The 16,586-nt window shown below is 26.3% G+C and overlaps 3 protein-coding genes across 3 annotated transcripts; all 3 read left to right on the forward strand.

Moving 5' to 3' along the window:
- Positions 1-1,532: 1,532 nt before the first annotated feature.
- Positions 1,533-5,032, forward strand: OCT59_020939 (uncharacterized protein; the record flags this gene model as incomplete). The annotated part of the gene is made up of 2 exons (XM_066149511.1): positions 1,533-3,803; positions 4,142-5,032. The coding sequence occupies 2 exons, from the start codon at positions 1,533-1,535 to the stop codon at positions 5,030-5,032; spliced, it is 3,162 nt and encodes a 1,053-aa protein (XP_065990409.1).
- Positions 5,033-6,842: 1,810 nt separating this feature from the next.
- Positions 6,843-9,057, forward strand: OCT59_020940 (uncharacterized protein; the record flags this gene model as incomplete). Its single annotated transcript, XM_066149512.1, has 5 exons — positions 6,843-7,099; positions 7,191-8,281; positions 8,355-8,546; positions 8,637-8,813; positions 8,915-9,057. 5 exons carry the CDS (start codon positions 6,843-6,845, stop codon positions 9,055-9,057), a joined length of 1,860 nt encoding a protein of 619 aa, XP_065990410.1.
- A 3,582-nt stretch (positions 9,058-12,639) lies between these two features.
- Positions 12,640-14,839, forward strand: OCT59_020941 (uncharacterized protein; the record flags this gene model as incomplete). Its single annotated transcript, XM_025308429.2, has 7 exons — positions 12,640-12,896; positions 12,973-13,445; positions 13,517-14,056; positions 14,133-14,168; positions 14,235-14,324; positions 14,415-14,618; positions 14,715-14,839. The coding sequence occupies 7 exons, from the start codon at positions 12,640-12,642 to the stop codon at positions 14,837-14,839; spliced, it is 1,725 nt and encodes a 574-aa protein (XP_025180307.2).
- Between the last annotated feature and the right edge of the window lie 1,747 nt (positions 14,840-16,586).

Genomic DNA, 16,586 nt, shown 5'->3' on the forward strand with positions numbered 1-16,586 from the left:
AGTATGACAATAATCCAATCCAAAAGAGTGAAAAAAAATTTTTTTTTAAAAAAAAAAGTAACAATTTTCTGAACTTTTAGCCCAATTTTTTGGGGGGTTTTTTGGTTGAACGCCAAAAATGACCAACCAAAATTAGATAATTTCTGTTTACGTGACAATTAAGAAAAAAATGTATATCAATAGAAGGAGTTCGAACTAAATTTCATCTAAAGCAGTTCAATTTGCGATCGAAAATAAAAAAATTTTATTGGATAATTTTTGTACAACAAAATCCGACCGAAAAATGCAACCGACCGGAAATGAACAGGGCAGGGCCAATACGGTCTAAAAAAAAAGATCGAAAAAAAATAAAAAAAATAAATTGGTCTTAAAAAGACCAAAACAATGGGGATTATTCAATAAAAAAAATATAATTTTTTCGGTTTGGGAAAAAATTTCAACCTAAACGAGAAAATTTTTTTTATATTGTGTTTCTTTACTTTATGTAAATAAGATTATCGATAAAACCTTCAAAATATTTAATATTGGTCAAATGACTTATATGACTGACTGGTCATTTGAATTTCAAATGACAAATGACAAATGACTTGTCATTTAATTCATTTGTCATTTCAAGTCATTTGCCGAACACTGTTTTGTCCTTATGGGTACGATTCATTATATGATAATAGAATTTATAGTTTTGAATATACAATAAATAATAGGATTTAAGCATGAAGCATTAAAATACTTCGCGTTAAAATAAAAATATAGTAGAATATCTGATATGCCAATGTAATTTGTAAAGAAGCTAATTTAACAATTGAATAAATCTCTCAATACTTTTTTATAATACAATCAATTTAACTGTTAATACCTATAATTTTCAATACAACCATTGAGATGTACCATAGATAGTAAAATTCTGCCTGCGGATGAATTTTTGCCGATTTTTAACTTCGTGATATGAGAAAGGTATCACCCATCAATCACCTCGTTCCGGTATCCTGTGCCACACGCACCACCTTCGAATGTAAAGAATTTCCTCTTTACAAAAACTTTCAAGTTTTCTAAACGTCTTCTCTACTCCATAAAAATTTGTATAGAGCATCGCTTAACACACTTGCTGAATTGTTATCGGAAAAAAACTAAAATATTTCACTTTAGTTGTATAACGTCTTTGTTCGATTTTCTCTATTACTAATAAGAAAACTTCAAAAAAAAAAATTATAATAAGAAATAAAGGAAAAACAACGGTTGGATGCAATAAAGAGTGAGTAAAATTTCTAAAATAACCACCTTGCATATAACCTTTCTGTCTTTTCCACCCTGAAAATTTTTGTTCAAGTGATCGACAAATTATTAACTAGTGAATCGGAAAAAATACGGCCCGAAATTTTTTTTTTTGTTGTAACCTATTTTTAGTTAAAATATTCCTTAGTAGCTCATTTATGAAACATTATTAAAAAGAAATTTTTTGTCAAAAAAAAAAAAATTCGTCTAAAAAAAAATAAAATATTTTTTTTCCTATAATATATATTTCTAAATAACAAATGGCAACTGAATTTAGTAAATCAAACATCTCAGATAAACATACTAAAACAATAAACACCAAAAATTGTTCGTATTGCAATAAACCTTTTGCTGAAAAATCATGGTGTAAAGAATGTATTAATTCTTTAGAAAATTTAGTAGAAAATGGCGATAAAGAAGCAATGCTTAATTTAGCTGACTGTTATAAAAATGGAGAAGGAACAGAAAAGAACTTAGAAAAAGCCTTTCATTGGTATCAGAAAGCAGCAGAAAAAGACCATGTTAAAGCAATGTATCATTTAGCTGGTTGTTATTATTTTGGAAAAGGAATAGAAAAGAACTTAGAAAAAGCCTTTCATTGGTATCAGAGGGCAGCAGAAAAAGACTATGTTACAGCAATGAATAATTTAGCCAAATGTTATAGAAATGGAGAAGGGACAGAAAAGAATTTAGAAAAATCCTTTCATTGGTATCAGAAAGCAGCAGAAAAAGATCATGTTACAGCAATGTATAATTTAGCCATATGTTTTGATAATGGAAAAGGAATAGAAAAGAACTTAGAAAAAGCCTTTCATTGGTATCAGAAAGCAGCAGTAAATGATAATAAAGAAGCAATTTATAATTTAGCCAAATGTTATAGAAATGGAGAAGGTACAGAAAAGAATTTAGAAAAAGCCTTTCATTGGTATCAGAAAGCAGCAGAAAAAGACTATGTTACAGCAATGTATAATTTAGCTATATGTTATGATAATGGAAAAGGAATAGAAAAAAACTTAGAAAAAGCCTTTCATTGGTATCAAAAAGCAGCAGAAAAAGACCACGTTACAGCAATGTATAATTTAGCCAGTTGTTATTATTCTGGAGAAGGGACAGAAAAGAACTTAGAAAAAGCCTTTCATTGGTATCAGAAAGCGGCAGAAAAAGACCATGTTAAAGCAATGTATAATTTAGCTATATGTTATAAAAATGGAAAAGGAACTGAAAAGAATTTGGAAAAAGCCTTTTATTGGTATCAAAAAGTAGCAGAAAGTGGTATTAAAGAAGCAATGTTTAATTTGGCCTATAATTATAAAAATGGAGAAGGGACAGAAAAGAACTTAGAAAAAGCCTTTCATTGGTATCAGAAAGCAGCAGAAAAAGACCATGTTAAAGCAATGTATAATTTAGCCATATGTTATGAAAATGGAGAGGGAACAGAAAAAAATTTAGAAAAAGCCTTTCATTGGTATCAGAAGGCAGCAGAAAATGGTAATAAAGAAGCAATGTTTAATTTGGCCTATAATTATAAAAATGAAGAAGGGACAGAAAAGAATTTAGAAAAAGCCTTTCATTGGTATCAGAAAGCAGCAGAAAAAGCTCATATTACAGCAATGTATAATTTAGCTATATGTTATGATAATGGAAAAGGAATAGAAAAGAACTTAGAAAAAGCCTTTCATTGGTATCAGAAAGCAGTAGAAAATGGTAATAAAGAAGCAATGTATAATTTAGCCATATGTTATAGAAATGGAGAAGGTACAGAAAAGAATTTAGAAAAAGCCTTTCATTGGTATCAGAAAGCAGTAGAAAATGGTAATAAAGAAGCAATGTATAATTTGGCCAAATGTCATAGAAATGGAGAAGGGACAGAAAAGAACTTAGAAAAAGCCTTTCATTGGTATCAGAAAGCAGCAGAAAAAGACTTTGTTACAGCAATGTATAATTTAGCTATATGTTATGATAATGGAAAAGGAATAGAAAAGAACTTAGAAAAAGCCTTTCATTGGTATCAGAAAGCAGCAGAAAAAGACCATATTACAGCAATGTATAATTTAGCCAGTTGTTATTATTCTGGAGAAGGGACGGAAAAGAACTTAGAAAAAGCCTTTCATTGGTATCAGAAAGCAGTAGAAAATGGTAATAAAGAAGCAATGTATAATATAGCAATATGTTATAAAAATGGAAAAGGAACTGAAAAGAATTTAGAAAAAGCTTTTCATTGGTTTCAAAAAGCAGCAGAAAATGGTGATGTAAAAGCAATGAATAATTTAGCCGCATGTTGTGAAAATGGAGAAGGAACAGAAAAAAATTCAAAAGAAGCATTTTATTGGCATCAAAAAGTACTAGAAGAAAGTAATAAAGCAAGTTCTAAAGATAAAGTTGAATTATGTAATAAATGCAAAAAACCACATATTGATTACCCATGCCATCAATGTAATGAATGTAAACAACCATACATTGATTACCAGTGGTGCCAACAATGTAACGTTAAACGATTTCAACAAGATTTTACAAAGTGGACTAGTGAAAATGTATTTATTGATAAATTTATTCAAGAGATACAACTAAATGCTAAAAATAGTCATGAAATTTTAGAGTGGATACCTTATGATAAATTGTCAAGTATTAATTATCATGATAAAGGAGGATTTAGTGAAATTCATAAAGCTATCTGGTCAGATGGACCCATTTTTAGTTGGAATAATGATAAACAACAATGGAATAGACAGATGAATCATGAAGTCATTCTTAAAATACTTAATAATTCATCAAATTTGAATAGTAAATTTCTTGATGAGGTATAGTATTTGATTTAATAATAAATTTTAGATTCTTTTATAAAAATTTAATAACTTCTTATTATTTATAGTGGAAATATCATTATAACTGTCAGAAAATGTCATTTTCAAAATTTATTCAATTCTTTGGTTTTACCCAAGATCCGAATAATTTAAATCATATTATAGTAATGAGTTATGCAAAAAAAGGAAATTTGAGAAAATGTTTATCTGATATAATTAAATTTAAGTGGCAAGACAAGTTACAATTATTGAAAAAAATTATATTAGGACTTAAAGTAATTCATGAGTCAAATTTAACTCATGGTGATTTTCATGATGGTAATATTTTAATGTCAGATAATGAGTCATTTGTTATAGATTTAGGATTATATAAACCTGTGAGTGATTTGCAAGATTCTGACAATAGCGAAGTTAATGAAATTTATGGAGTTTTACCTTATATGGCGCCTGAAATATTAAGAAATAAACCCTATACTACAGCAAGTGATATTTATAGTTTTTCAATGATAATGTGGGAATTTATATCAGGCATTCCTCCATTTTATGATAGAGCACATGATCACCACCTTATCTTAAGTGTTTGTGAAGGTGAACGTCCTGAAATTTTTGAAAATACTCCAAAATGTTATACAGATTTAATGAAAAAATGTTGGGATACAAATCCTTCCAATAGACCAACCATAGCAATACTTGAAAATATTGTATCTGAGTGGAGTAGATGTATTAATGAATATGAACATTATAAAAGAAACAGAGATGGAAATTATGTTTATAATATATCTAATATTGATAATCAATTAAAAAATGATATGTTAGAATTTGTAGAGGCAAACAAAGTTTTAGTACAAGAACAAGCAAATACTTCTATTATACAATCTCATCCACAAGCATATTATACAAGTCGCAATGTTACTAAAGAAATAGAAAAGTCTAAGAATGTTAATGAAATTTTTGTTTAAGAAAGTTCAGAGTTTTCATAATTAAAATTTAAGATCAATAATAATAATTCCATCATTTATTCTTTACAGAAATCCATGATTTGTTACCATGCAGTTAAATGATTGCTAATAAATCACAACAATAGTATCAGATATGTGACTATTACAATAGTGTTGGACAATCTTGTAGAACCATCAATGATATGCTTTTTTGTAGTCTTTCAAAGATGTGATATGGTCTTAAATAGATAGAAAATATATTTCTTTGATGCATTAGATATTATTTTACTGATTTCTTTATTTGTTTTTTTTTGACATATTTATTTATTAAATAAAGTTGTGTGATAAAATTCATTTTAATAAAAAGCTGATTATATATTATTAGTAAAAATTTTTACTAATAAATTACTAATAATTGTAAAAAGTGTATTATCTGTTATACCACAATAGAAATATTTGCTATATAAACATATAAAAATAATAAATATAATACAATGTATTGTATTTTAATATACACCTGTAGTATCTTTTACAAACAATCACTAACTTTTTGAAATATTATTATAAACCTAGATACAGTGACTTTTAAATTATTTTATAAAATTTTTAAAATATGGACAAAATATATTTGAATTATTTTTGGAATTAATATATTAAAATAATAAGGTTAATTACACTCAATAACAATTTGAATTATTTTTATAGAACCAGATTAAAATCATTGCAGATTTTATAGTGTGATCGTGTCTATATAATAAAACACTTGTATAATATTCTGCTGTTTTCCGGATTGTACCACCTACGTGAGCCTGTCAAATGGTCTCAATCGAACATATATATTATTGCCTAAATGCTATATAAAAAATATATATTATCATTCTATGAAAGTACTTATTAATGACAATACTTATGACTAATCAATTGGTGGATAGTGGACATTGTATAAAAGATAGTTATAAAAAACCAAATCAGAGGATCTCCTTCAGGCCCTATAAAAAATTTTTTCAGAAAAATGATCCTGTGGCTGAGTTTCTTCAGAAATGAAAACTAGAAAAATGATCATTTATTAAAATTTTTTCCAGAATTTTTTTTATAGGAAGGTATAACTAATTAGTTAACATTTTATATGTGATTAATTTTTTAGGGTATTGCTAAACATCACCGGTGGTGATGGTCACCGATGGTGAAATTATGATGTAATTCCGGCCAGTATTTTATTAGGTTTTTAATTCCGGTCGAAAATACATCTTAATGCTGGTACGGTGACCATCACCGCCGGTGAGCTTTAGCAATTTACAATTTTTTATATGTAAATAATCAAAATATTTTTTTTTCTTTAGAATCTGTCCTGCATTATGAGATAAGGTGTAATTGATCCATGGAGTGGGATGGAAGTTTAATTTAAGAACCAAATCATATTCATCATCATCATGTGTTCAAACTTATATCCAGGAATTTGTGAATTATTTCAAATTAATAAAATTTGGAACTTACAGTGCGCAGAAAAATATCGTACAAAGATCACGTTTAATTGATCACACACGTTATATTTGATTGGATAATGATCACATGACTGAAAGTTATTAATTTGAGATTTTCAGTACTAATTTTGGCCCAAATTATGAATTTTGTTCGCAATTAAGCATGACCGGATTGACTCTAAATCCACTAGTTGATGATCATCATAAATATAAATAAGGCTTGTGAACCTGCATATGGCTTGAATCTGCAGCCAACCACTTTTTTGTAACCGCGAAAAAAATATATATAAGGAAATTGTAACAAAGGATTATTTTTTAGAAATTTTTTTTTTTTAAAAAAAAAATTAATTATGGATGGGGATAAATTTTTACCAAAATTATCACAAAATTTACTCAAAATTTTGGACGATGAAGAATATTATGATATTACAATTGAAGTTGGCAATGACCCTTACGTAAAAATATTCCGTGCTCATATGGTAATTCTAAACTATCGTTCTACTTATTTACAAAGGATTTTATCAACAAGTAGAAATAATAACAATGGAACTTTGGTACATATTAAATTACCAAATATCTCACCCGAAATTTTTCAAATAATTTTGAGGTAAATTATACAATAAATAAGATGTTACTGTATTTACAAATATATATATATACATATATTGTTTTAATTTATATATAATGTTTTATTTCAGATTTATTTATGGAGGAAGACTTTCTTTGGAGGAATGTGATTCTTTGGGTATTATTAAGATCTTGACTGCTGCTAATGAACTTAATCTTCAAGAATTAGTTAATCATTTACAACTTTATATAATTAAAAATAATAAAAATTGGATGGACCAAAATTTTGATCTCATATATCAGACAAGCTTTGAAAATCATTCTTTTTTGGAACTTCAAAAATATTGTACTGACTTTATTTCAAGAAGACCTGATAAGATACTTAAATCAATTAGTTTCTCTTCAATTTCAGAAAAACTTTTAGTTTCAATTATTAAAAGTAATAATCTTCATATGAGCGAAATTCAAGTTTGGAAATATGTAATTAAATGGGGACTTGCTCAGAATCCCGAACTTCCTTCTGATCCTGCAACTTTTTCAAAAGAAGATTTTAATGTATTAAAAAGTACTTTACAACAACTCATTCCTTTTTTTGAGTTTACTAAATTAACTCCTAAAGAATTTTCTGAAGAAGTATTACCTTATAAGAAAGTTTTACCAAAGGAATTATACAAGGATTTATTGAACATTTTTTTAAATTCACATCCTGATAGCAGACCAAATGATAAATTAAAAATTCAAAATATTGATTCAAAAATTATTACATCTCAACATGCTGAATTAATTTCAAAATGGATAGATAAATTAGATATTATGGATAAGTCGACTTCTTTGTACGAATTCAAATTAATTCTTCGTGGATCTCGTGATGGATTTGAATCTAAAATATTTCATGAGATTTGTGATGATCGATCTTGCACTATAACAATTATTAAAGTTAAAGGAAATAACCAAATTCTTGGAGGATATAATCCAATTGAATGGAAATCTGATCGTAATTATTGTGCTACTAAAGATAGTTTTATATTCTCTTTTAAGAATGGAATTAATATTAATGAACATATTTTAAGTCGTGTTACGAATGAAAATTATGCTATATTTAACGATCATACTTATGGACCATCATTTGGTGGTTCTGATCTTATTTTGCGGGGGAATAGTGAACAATCTGGACATTGTATCAAAGATAGTTATGAAAAACAAATCAGAGGACCTCCTTCAGGTATAATTAATTAGTGCCTTTATTTGTAAATAACTAATAATATTTTTATATAATCTCTTTATAATTTTTATAGAATCTGTCTTGCATTATGATGTAAGATGTGACTGCTGTGACTATACTATCCGTGGAATGAGATGGAAGTGCACATCCTGTGAAAATTATGATTTATGTCAAAATTGTAAAGCCAAATCACACATTCATAATCACCCAGATGATCATATGTTCGAACTTGTGCCACATTCAAAATCTTCTAAACGTGCTCCTCGTACGTATTATTATATCTTTTTTTAATATATTGTTCTATAATACTAATTTTTTTTATAATAATTTATGACCTCTTTTTAATATCTTGTAGAATTTGCTTTGCATTTTGGCGTAGTGTGTGATTTCTGTAAAAGTAAAGTTCGTGGAATGAGATGGAAATGTGCATTTTGTTATAATTATGATTTATGTAAAGATTGTAAACTAAAATCTCAAAATATTCATGATCATCCAAATAATCATGCGTTTAAACCTATTGCATATCCCACTGGTATGTTACTGTCAAATATTTTGAATTGTAGCATTAAATTATACAAATTATAAAATAATATTTATTAATTTCATTTTCATCATCATTATAATATGAATTAGGTGGATTAAGACATTTGTCGCTAAAAAATCCTGCAATTTGTGACTATTGTGAGTTAGCCTGCATCGGTAGCAGATGTTTTAAGTGTGCCAATGGCGAATTTTTTTTAGAAGAGTACGAAATATTTCAAATTATAAAATATTAAAATATAATCTGGAATTGTTCTTTGAGCAAATATTAGATGAGAATATTCCTTTTGTAATTTGGATTGGTAAATTTTAAAAATTAGAAGAATATAACGAAACATTTATTTATCAATTTAATAAAGTTAAATTATTTTATCATTAAAGCTGTTGAAATCACAATTTGAATATAATTATTGTAACAGTATATATAAAAATAGATCGCATTTAAATTAAAGCAGAAATTTGATGTATCTATCAATGATTGATCAAAATTTTATAATTGATCGATTAATTTAATAGATTAATTTATAATTAGTATATTATATTTGGTAATATTAATAATGTTTTTTTATGATTAAAATAATGGTTGTTACGTATATGTATTCTTTGTAGTGAAGATGTACAATAAAAATATAATTTGTTTCAGCTAAATTTCGCAGTTGAAAAAAAAAATAAAATAATTAATGAGCTTCTTTTTGTTAAAATATTATCATAATTATAATTAAATATATTAAATAAATTTTTAATAATTTTAATAACTTTGAAATAATTGATAAAAATAAAAATATGACTCGAGCTCTCGATCAATGGTTTTAATCACATGATCAATGATATGTGATCAACTAAACGTATCAGTGCAGTATGTATTTGGTCAACTAATTATCAAATAATTTAAATAATTTAAATGGTGAGGATAATTAATATGGATAAATCTAATTGTAACAGCCTGTTACGCGTCTTATTTGTAACAACCCCCAATTTTATCCAATTAAAATTTAAGATCAGGCGTAATGTAAACAAAAACAAAAGATCAGTTGTGTAACTAAGACAAAGAATTTTTTAAAAAATTTCAAGAAACTGCTTATAACTTAAAATTTTGTCTATGAAACTGTCTTAAGTACATTAAGTAAAAGTTTTTCAAATTAAATTTTACATATAAAAATTTTATTTGTGAAACACATATTAAATTTATTATTAAAAAAAATAAAAAAAGGATGTTACAAATAAGATATGTAACAGGCTGTTACAAATACATTTCTTCAATTAATATAGTGTTGTTGTTCAATATGAACTGTATAATGTATATTTATAATTTTTATATGATACTTTGAAAACAAAATTTTAACTCATTTGTCAAAGGTGAGAAAAAGGTGCTAATCCTCGGAAAACTAGAATGTAATAAAAGAGTGTGTGAGTAAGATTAATATAATTAAAAATATAAAATATCTTATTTAAAATGTGAGAATGTAAAGATATAATTTATGCTGGGATTCTTATTTATGGCCTAGGATCACGGGTGCTTCACCCTTTTTGAAAACAGCACGAATTCCAATCTCTATTTTGATGTTTTTATATTCATTTATATAAAAAATTGCGTAATTCATTTCATAAAAAATAATGTATTTGATAATCATGTGTATACAAAGCTAATTATAGAAGATTTAAAATTTTGATCAATGACACTATTTAACACTTGCAAAGATTTATCTTGTGCAGTAAACAAATTAAATGATATAAAACTTTATTAACAGAGGATGTTAAATTTTAAAAAATGAATATTAATAAATAGAAAATTTCTATTTGTAACCGGTGGGTAGTGTTTCGATCCGGGTAGAAACCGTTACCCGGATAAATTAAAAAAATTATCCGGTTTTTATCCGGATTATCCGCCTCGGATAAAAATCCGGATATATCCGGATAGAAACCGAAATCCGGATAGAATTAATATTAATTTTTTTTATAGATTGGGAAATTCATGGCATATATTAAATAAAATTCATGGTATAAGTTTAATTAAGTTCCATAGTAACAAATTTGATTAAATTGGTGGCGTTTATTTAATTAAATCGTAGATCTTAAATTAAGGTTAGAAACTCTAATTTCGGCCGGCACTATGAATTTTGCCCAAATTATGCTGTAGGTTTGATTTTCCGAAATTTTTTAGAAAATGTGAACTTTTTTTTTGTCCGTGATCATCAAGATTGTTGCATGCTTTTAGTGCACAAAATGGCTTAATATCAATAAGTCAAAATAATAAACCGAATTTTAGAATTGAAACTTAAGAAATGAATAATAATCACGATTGATTGACTCTAAAAATCAATTCTTATTTTGGGAATTGATTTCAATCCTTCACTGAATAAAAATTTAGAAAGAAAACTAATTTAAACATTTAAGAAAAACTTTTTTTTATTTTCATTATCCGGATTCCGGGTCAAAACCGGATATTTTTTAACCGGATATTTATCCGGGTAAAAACCGCGATTATCCGGATATCCGAAAAATAAAATTATCCGGGTTCAACCGGTTGGACCCGAATACGGATCGAAACACTACCGGTGGGTACCATATTTACCCAGTAACGCCACAAAAAATTTCCAACCCCACGTAATTTTTGGCCGGCATTATATGTCTCGGCCGGCATTAAGAAATTAAGCATATGACAAATAAGGCGTGACAAATAGGATTTTACACACTGAAAAAAATCCGAGTCCCTGGAATACATAGTAAAAATGGAAAACAGGAAGAGTGTGACGCCGGTGACAAATTTTTAAGATCACGTGGGTGGAAAATTTTTGGGGAAGATTGGGTACCATACCCTAATCATGTGATATATAGAAAATCCATTAATGATTTGACGTTAAAATACCGAACTATTATGAATATTAACTAAATATGTTAAGGATCAAAAGGAGAGGGGCTCGAATGACTACTGTAATTCAACAGGCCGGCTTGAATTACAGTAGTCATTCGAGCCATTATTCAAATATATTCAAAATGGTACTGAAGTTTACCTCTTGTTGGAGACTATATGTATTAAAACACCTCTTGATATTTTCCCAAGATTCAAATGACAATAATCCAATGTGAATTTCTGACGTTTAAGTTTCTCTATTTTCTGGTATTTCCTCAAGTTCATCATCAATAGCAATTTCTCCATTGAATGAACATTTGCTTTATCAAGAAAAGGCATTTCTTGAAGGTTAGATTCCATTTTATATATTAGAGATACTAGATTTCTTTACAATTAAAAGAAAAGAAAGAAAGAGAAAGTTTATTTTACAATTGATTAACTGATTTATACTTTTTCCGATCATAATTCACGTGACCATCAATATAGGGTAAGAGTAGAGATATTTATAAATAAATGATTGTAAATTTTTTAAAAGAATTTACTCTAATGTATGATAATTATTTATTGGACAATAGAAAATTTATCCACCTTCAAAAAAAGCTATGTGTTAATTAGCAAAAATCATGTGAATACCGGATAATTATATTTATAAAAAATTTATCCAATTATCTTGAAAGAATATTTTTTTTGGATCAGATACGAAATTTATCTGAAAGTTCGAATGTATTCTCAACAAATAATACTGATTTGCAGTTCATAGTTTTACCGAATCATGCTATACTAAAGTTAGCTAGGCGAGTAGATTATTTTTTAATTTGTGAAACTGCGCCTGCTTGTGTATCCATCATTTGTTGTACAATAACCATAGAAGATCTGCGGAAAATGAATATATAAGGAACTATCGGAAATTGTTATATAATATATTTTTTTTTTTAAAAAAAAAAAAAAAAAGAGATAATAAATTGCGATGGATGACAATAGATTTTTACCAAAGTTATCACAAAATTTACTCAAAATTTTGGATGATAATGAATATTATGATATTACTATCGAAGTTGGCAATGACCCTTACGTAAAAATATTCCGTGCTCACATGGTTATTCTAAATTATCGTTCTACTTATTTACAAAGGATTTTATCAACAAATAAAAAGAAAAATGATGGAACTTTGGTACATATTAAATTACCAAATATTTCACCTGAAATTTTTCAAATAATCCTCAGGTAAGTAATATATAATAAACAAGTTATTATTTTACAAATATTTACACTTTTAATGTATATAAATGTTTTATTTCAGATATATTTACGGAGGAAGACTTTTTTTGAAGGAATATGATACTTTAGATATTATTAAGATTTTAATTGCTGCTAGTGAACTTAATCTTCAAGAATTAGTTAACCATTTACAAATTTATATAATTAAAAATAATAAAAATTGGATGGAAAAAAATTTTAATCTCGTATATCAAACAAGTTTTGAAAATCATTCTTTGTTAACACTTCAAAAATATTGCAATGACTTAATTTCAAACAGACCTGAAAAGATACTTAAATCAATTAATTCCTCTTCAATTTCAGAAAAACTTTTAGTTTCAATTATTCAAAGTAATAAACTTCAAATGAGCGAAATTCAAGTTTGGAAATATGTAATTAAATGGGGACTTGCTCATAATCTTAAACTTCCTACTGATCCTGCAACCTTTTCAAAGGATGATTTCAATATATTAAAAATTACTTTACAACAACTCATTCCTTTTATTAAGTTTGATAGTTTAACTTCTAAGGAATTTTCTGAAGAAGTATTACCTTATAAGAAAGTTTTACCAAAGGAATTATATAAGGATTATTGAACATTTTTTTAAATTCACATCCTGATAGCAGACCAAATGATAAATCAAAAATAATTCAAAATATTGATTCAAAAATTATTACACCTCAACACGCTGCATTAATCTCGAATTGGATTGATAAATTAAATATTACAAATAAGTCAACTTCTTTATATGAATTCAAATTAATTCTTCGTGGATCTCGTGATGGATTTGAGCCTAATAAATTTCATGAGATTTGTGATGATCGATCTTGCACTATAACAATTATCAAAGTTAAATTTAATAACCAAATTCTTGGAGGATATAATCCAATTGAATGGAAATCTGATCGTAGTTATAGCGCTACTAAGGATAGTTTTATATTCTCTTTTAAGAATTGTGATGATATTAATAATCATATTTTAAGTCGTGTTGTAAAAAAAAATTATGCTATATTTAACGATCATACTTATGGACCATCATTTGGTGGTGTTGATCTTGTTTTGCGAGGAAATAGTGGATATTGTATAAAAGATAGTTATAAAAAGCAAATCAGGGGACCCTCTTCAGGTACAATTAATTATTAATTGCCTTTTATCTGTGAATGGCCAAATATTTTTATATAATCTCTTTATAATTTCTATAGAATCCGTCTTACATTATGGTGTATTTTGTGATTACTGTAAATATACTATTCGTGGATTGAGATGGAAGTGTACATACTGTAGAGACTAAGATTTATGTCAAGATTGTAAACCCAAGTCACATATTCATCGTCATCCAAATGATCATGCGTTCAAACTTATTCCACATTCGGAGTCTGCTGAAAGTGCTCCTCGTATGTACCATCATAATTTTTTTGAATATAGTATTATAGTACGAAGATTTTCTTAAAATTATTTATGATTTCTTTATAATACATTCATAGAATTTGCTGTGCATTATGGTATAGTATGTAAGTCCTGCAACAAGAAAATTCATGGAATGAGATGGAATTGTACATTTTGTAACAATTATAATTTATGTCAAGATTGTAAATTCAAATCACCAAATATTGATAAACATCCAAATAATCATGCATTTCGACCTATTGCATATTCAGATAGTATTTCAGTATTTTTAAATCGTTTTGGTAAGTTATCACTAAATCTTTTTATACTATGATATTCACTTATTCAAATTTTACTTTATTCATTGCGTATTTAATCATCATTATAATATGAATTAGGGTTGATAGAAAATGCTATTTGTGACTATTGTGAATCAGAATGCATCAGTGGAAGATGTCATAAGTGTGCTAATGGTGAATTTTCTGTAGAAGAATACGAGATATTTCAAATTGTAAAAAAATAAAATATAATATGGACTTGTTCCCTAAACATATATTGGACGAAAATATTCCTCTGCAATTTGATTAGAAAATTATAAAGATTGAAGAAATTACTTTACTATATCAAAGCTGTTGAAACTCACGATGTATTATAGTCGAGTATAACTATTGTAACAATCTATAAAAATGAATCTATTCAAATAAAAAAAGTTATTGCAGTATCTAAAATGCTACGTTTCTGACCCTTTGGGCTAGAATTATGACAAAACAATTTTGATCAAATATTTATTAATTCTAACCCAAATTACGTTTAAAAGGGCCCAGTAAGATTGATTTGTCCATTTTGTGACTATTACTAATGAGTTATTCAATACGTTAATTAAAAATGGTTGATATTATTATATTACAAGTGATATTATAAAATATGATAATTTGGTATTGTTAATATTGTAATTTTCTATATAAAACGATATATTTAATAATTTACTTACAAAAAAAATAATATGTTGCTTGAATCTTGATTGCCGTTAATCAGGAATCAGCAATAATCTATTTTGATTGAGTATAATGTCAAATAATTTTAATTCGTTTCGAGAGAAATTTATTAATAAGTTTGAAGCATATTCTTATATGGGAATTGCTTAAAATTCAGAATTTCCTTTTGATCTTACAAAATTATGAGTAAGGATAGTTGATTATTTTTTATTTTTGGAAAACTATACACCATCTTGTAGATAGATGTTTCACAAAATTATATAAGAATTACGTAACCATTTATTCGCTATAAATAAAAATTTTTTTTTTTGCAACAGCTTCTATTGTGAAATTAGGTAAATTTTGGTTTGTAAGTGGTGATGATTTTTTAGCATACTAAACAAATAATGTCTAAGATTTTTTTTTCATCAGAAGTTAAGCTAAAAATGACCATTAATTTTATTAAGGGATTTTTTTTATCAAAATACAATTTTACTTTGCATAGATTTTACTAACTAAATTAAGTAATGTTAATTTTTTTTTTTATTGATATGTTATTTTTATTATTTCAATTTAATTAAATCAAAAAAAAGATATGAATTCCTTTTTTTAAAAAAAAAATAGTAATCCAAATATCATAATAATCAGTATATAATTACTTTAATCTGTGTCAATTGTGTCATAACGATCAAAATTTAATTTTTTTTTACCAAATAAAAAGAAAGAATTTTTTTCAAAAAAAATACTACTAATTTCTCTTCTTATATGACTTTCTTATAGTGTTGTATGATAGTCAAAAAATTTGTTTTTGTTTATAAAAAAATATGCTTGTCATTTATTGCCATTTTCAAAATTATTGACAAAATCTTATTTTTGCGATGATATCATGTGATTTTTGTATTGAAAATTGTAATCACCTTTTTACATGAATTTTTAATATTTTTATACCAGATTTTTTTTTGTGTGAATCATTAAATTCAAGATATAAATGGTACCCTACTGGCCTACTTGGATTTTTAATGGTATATTGTATTTATATTTTTATTATAGTTATTTGAGCAAAAATTGAAGTGAATCACCATTTAACGAATTCTTAATATTTTAATGTTTTTTTTTTTGATGAATCAACAAATTCTGAATTTTTTTTGTATTAGTATTATTTATAATAAATATAAAGATTAAATAGGTGAATCTACCATTTTCATGAATTGCTAATATGTTTATATCATATTTTTTTGATGAATCATCTAAATATATGTTTTATATAAATTTTTTGTACTAGTATCTATAAAATTA

This window comes from Rhizophagus irregularis, chromosome 3 (genome assembly GCF_026210795.1).
Source record: "Rhizophagus irregularis chromosome 3, complete sequence".
NCBI lineage: Eukaryota > Fungi > Glomeromycota > Glomeromycetes > Glomerales > Glomeraceae > Rhizophagus > Rhizophagus irregularis.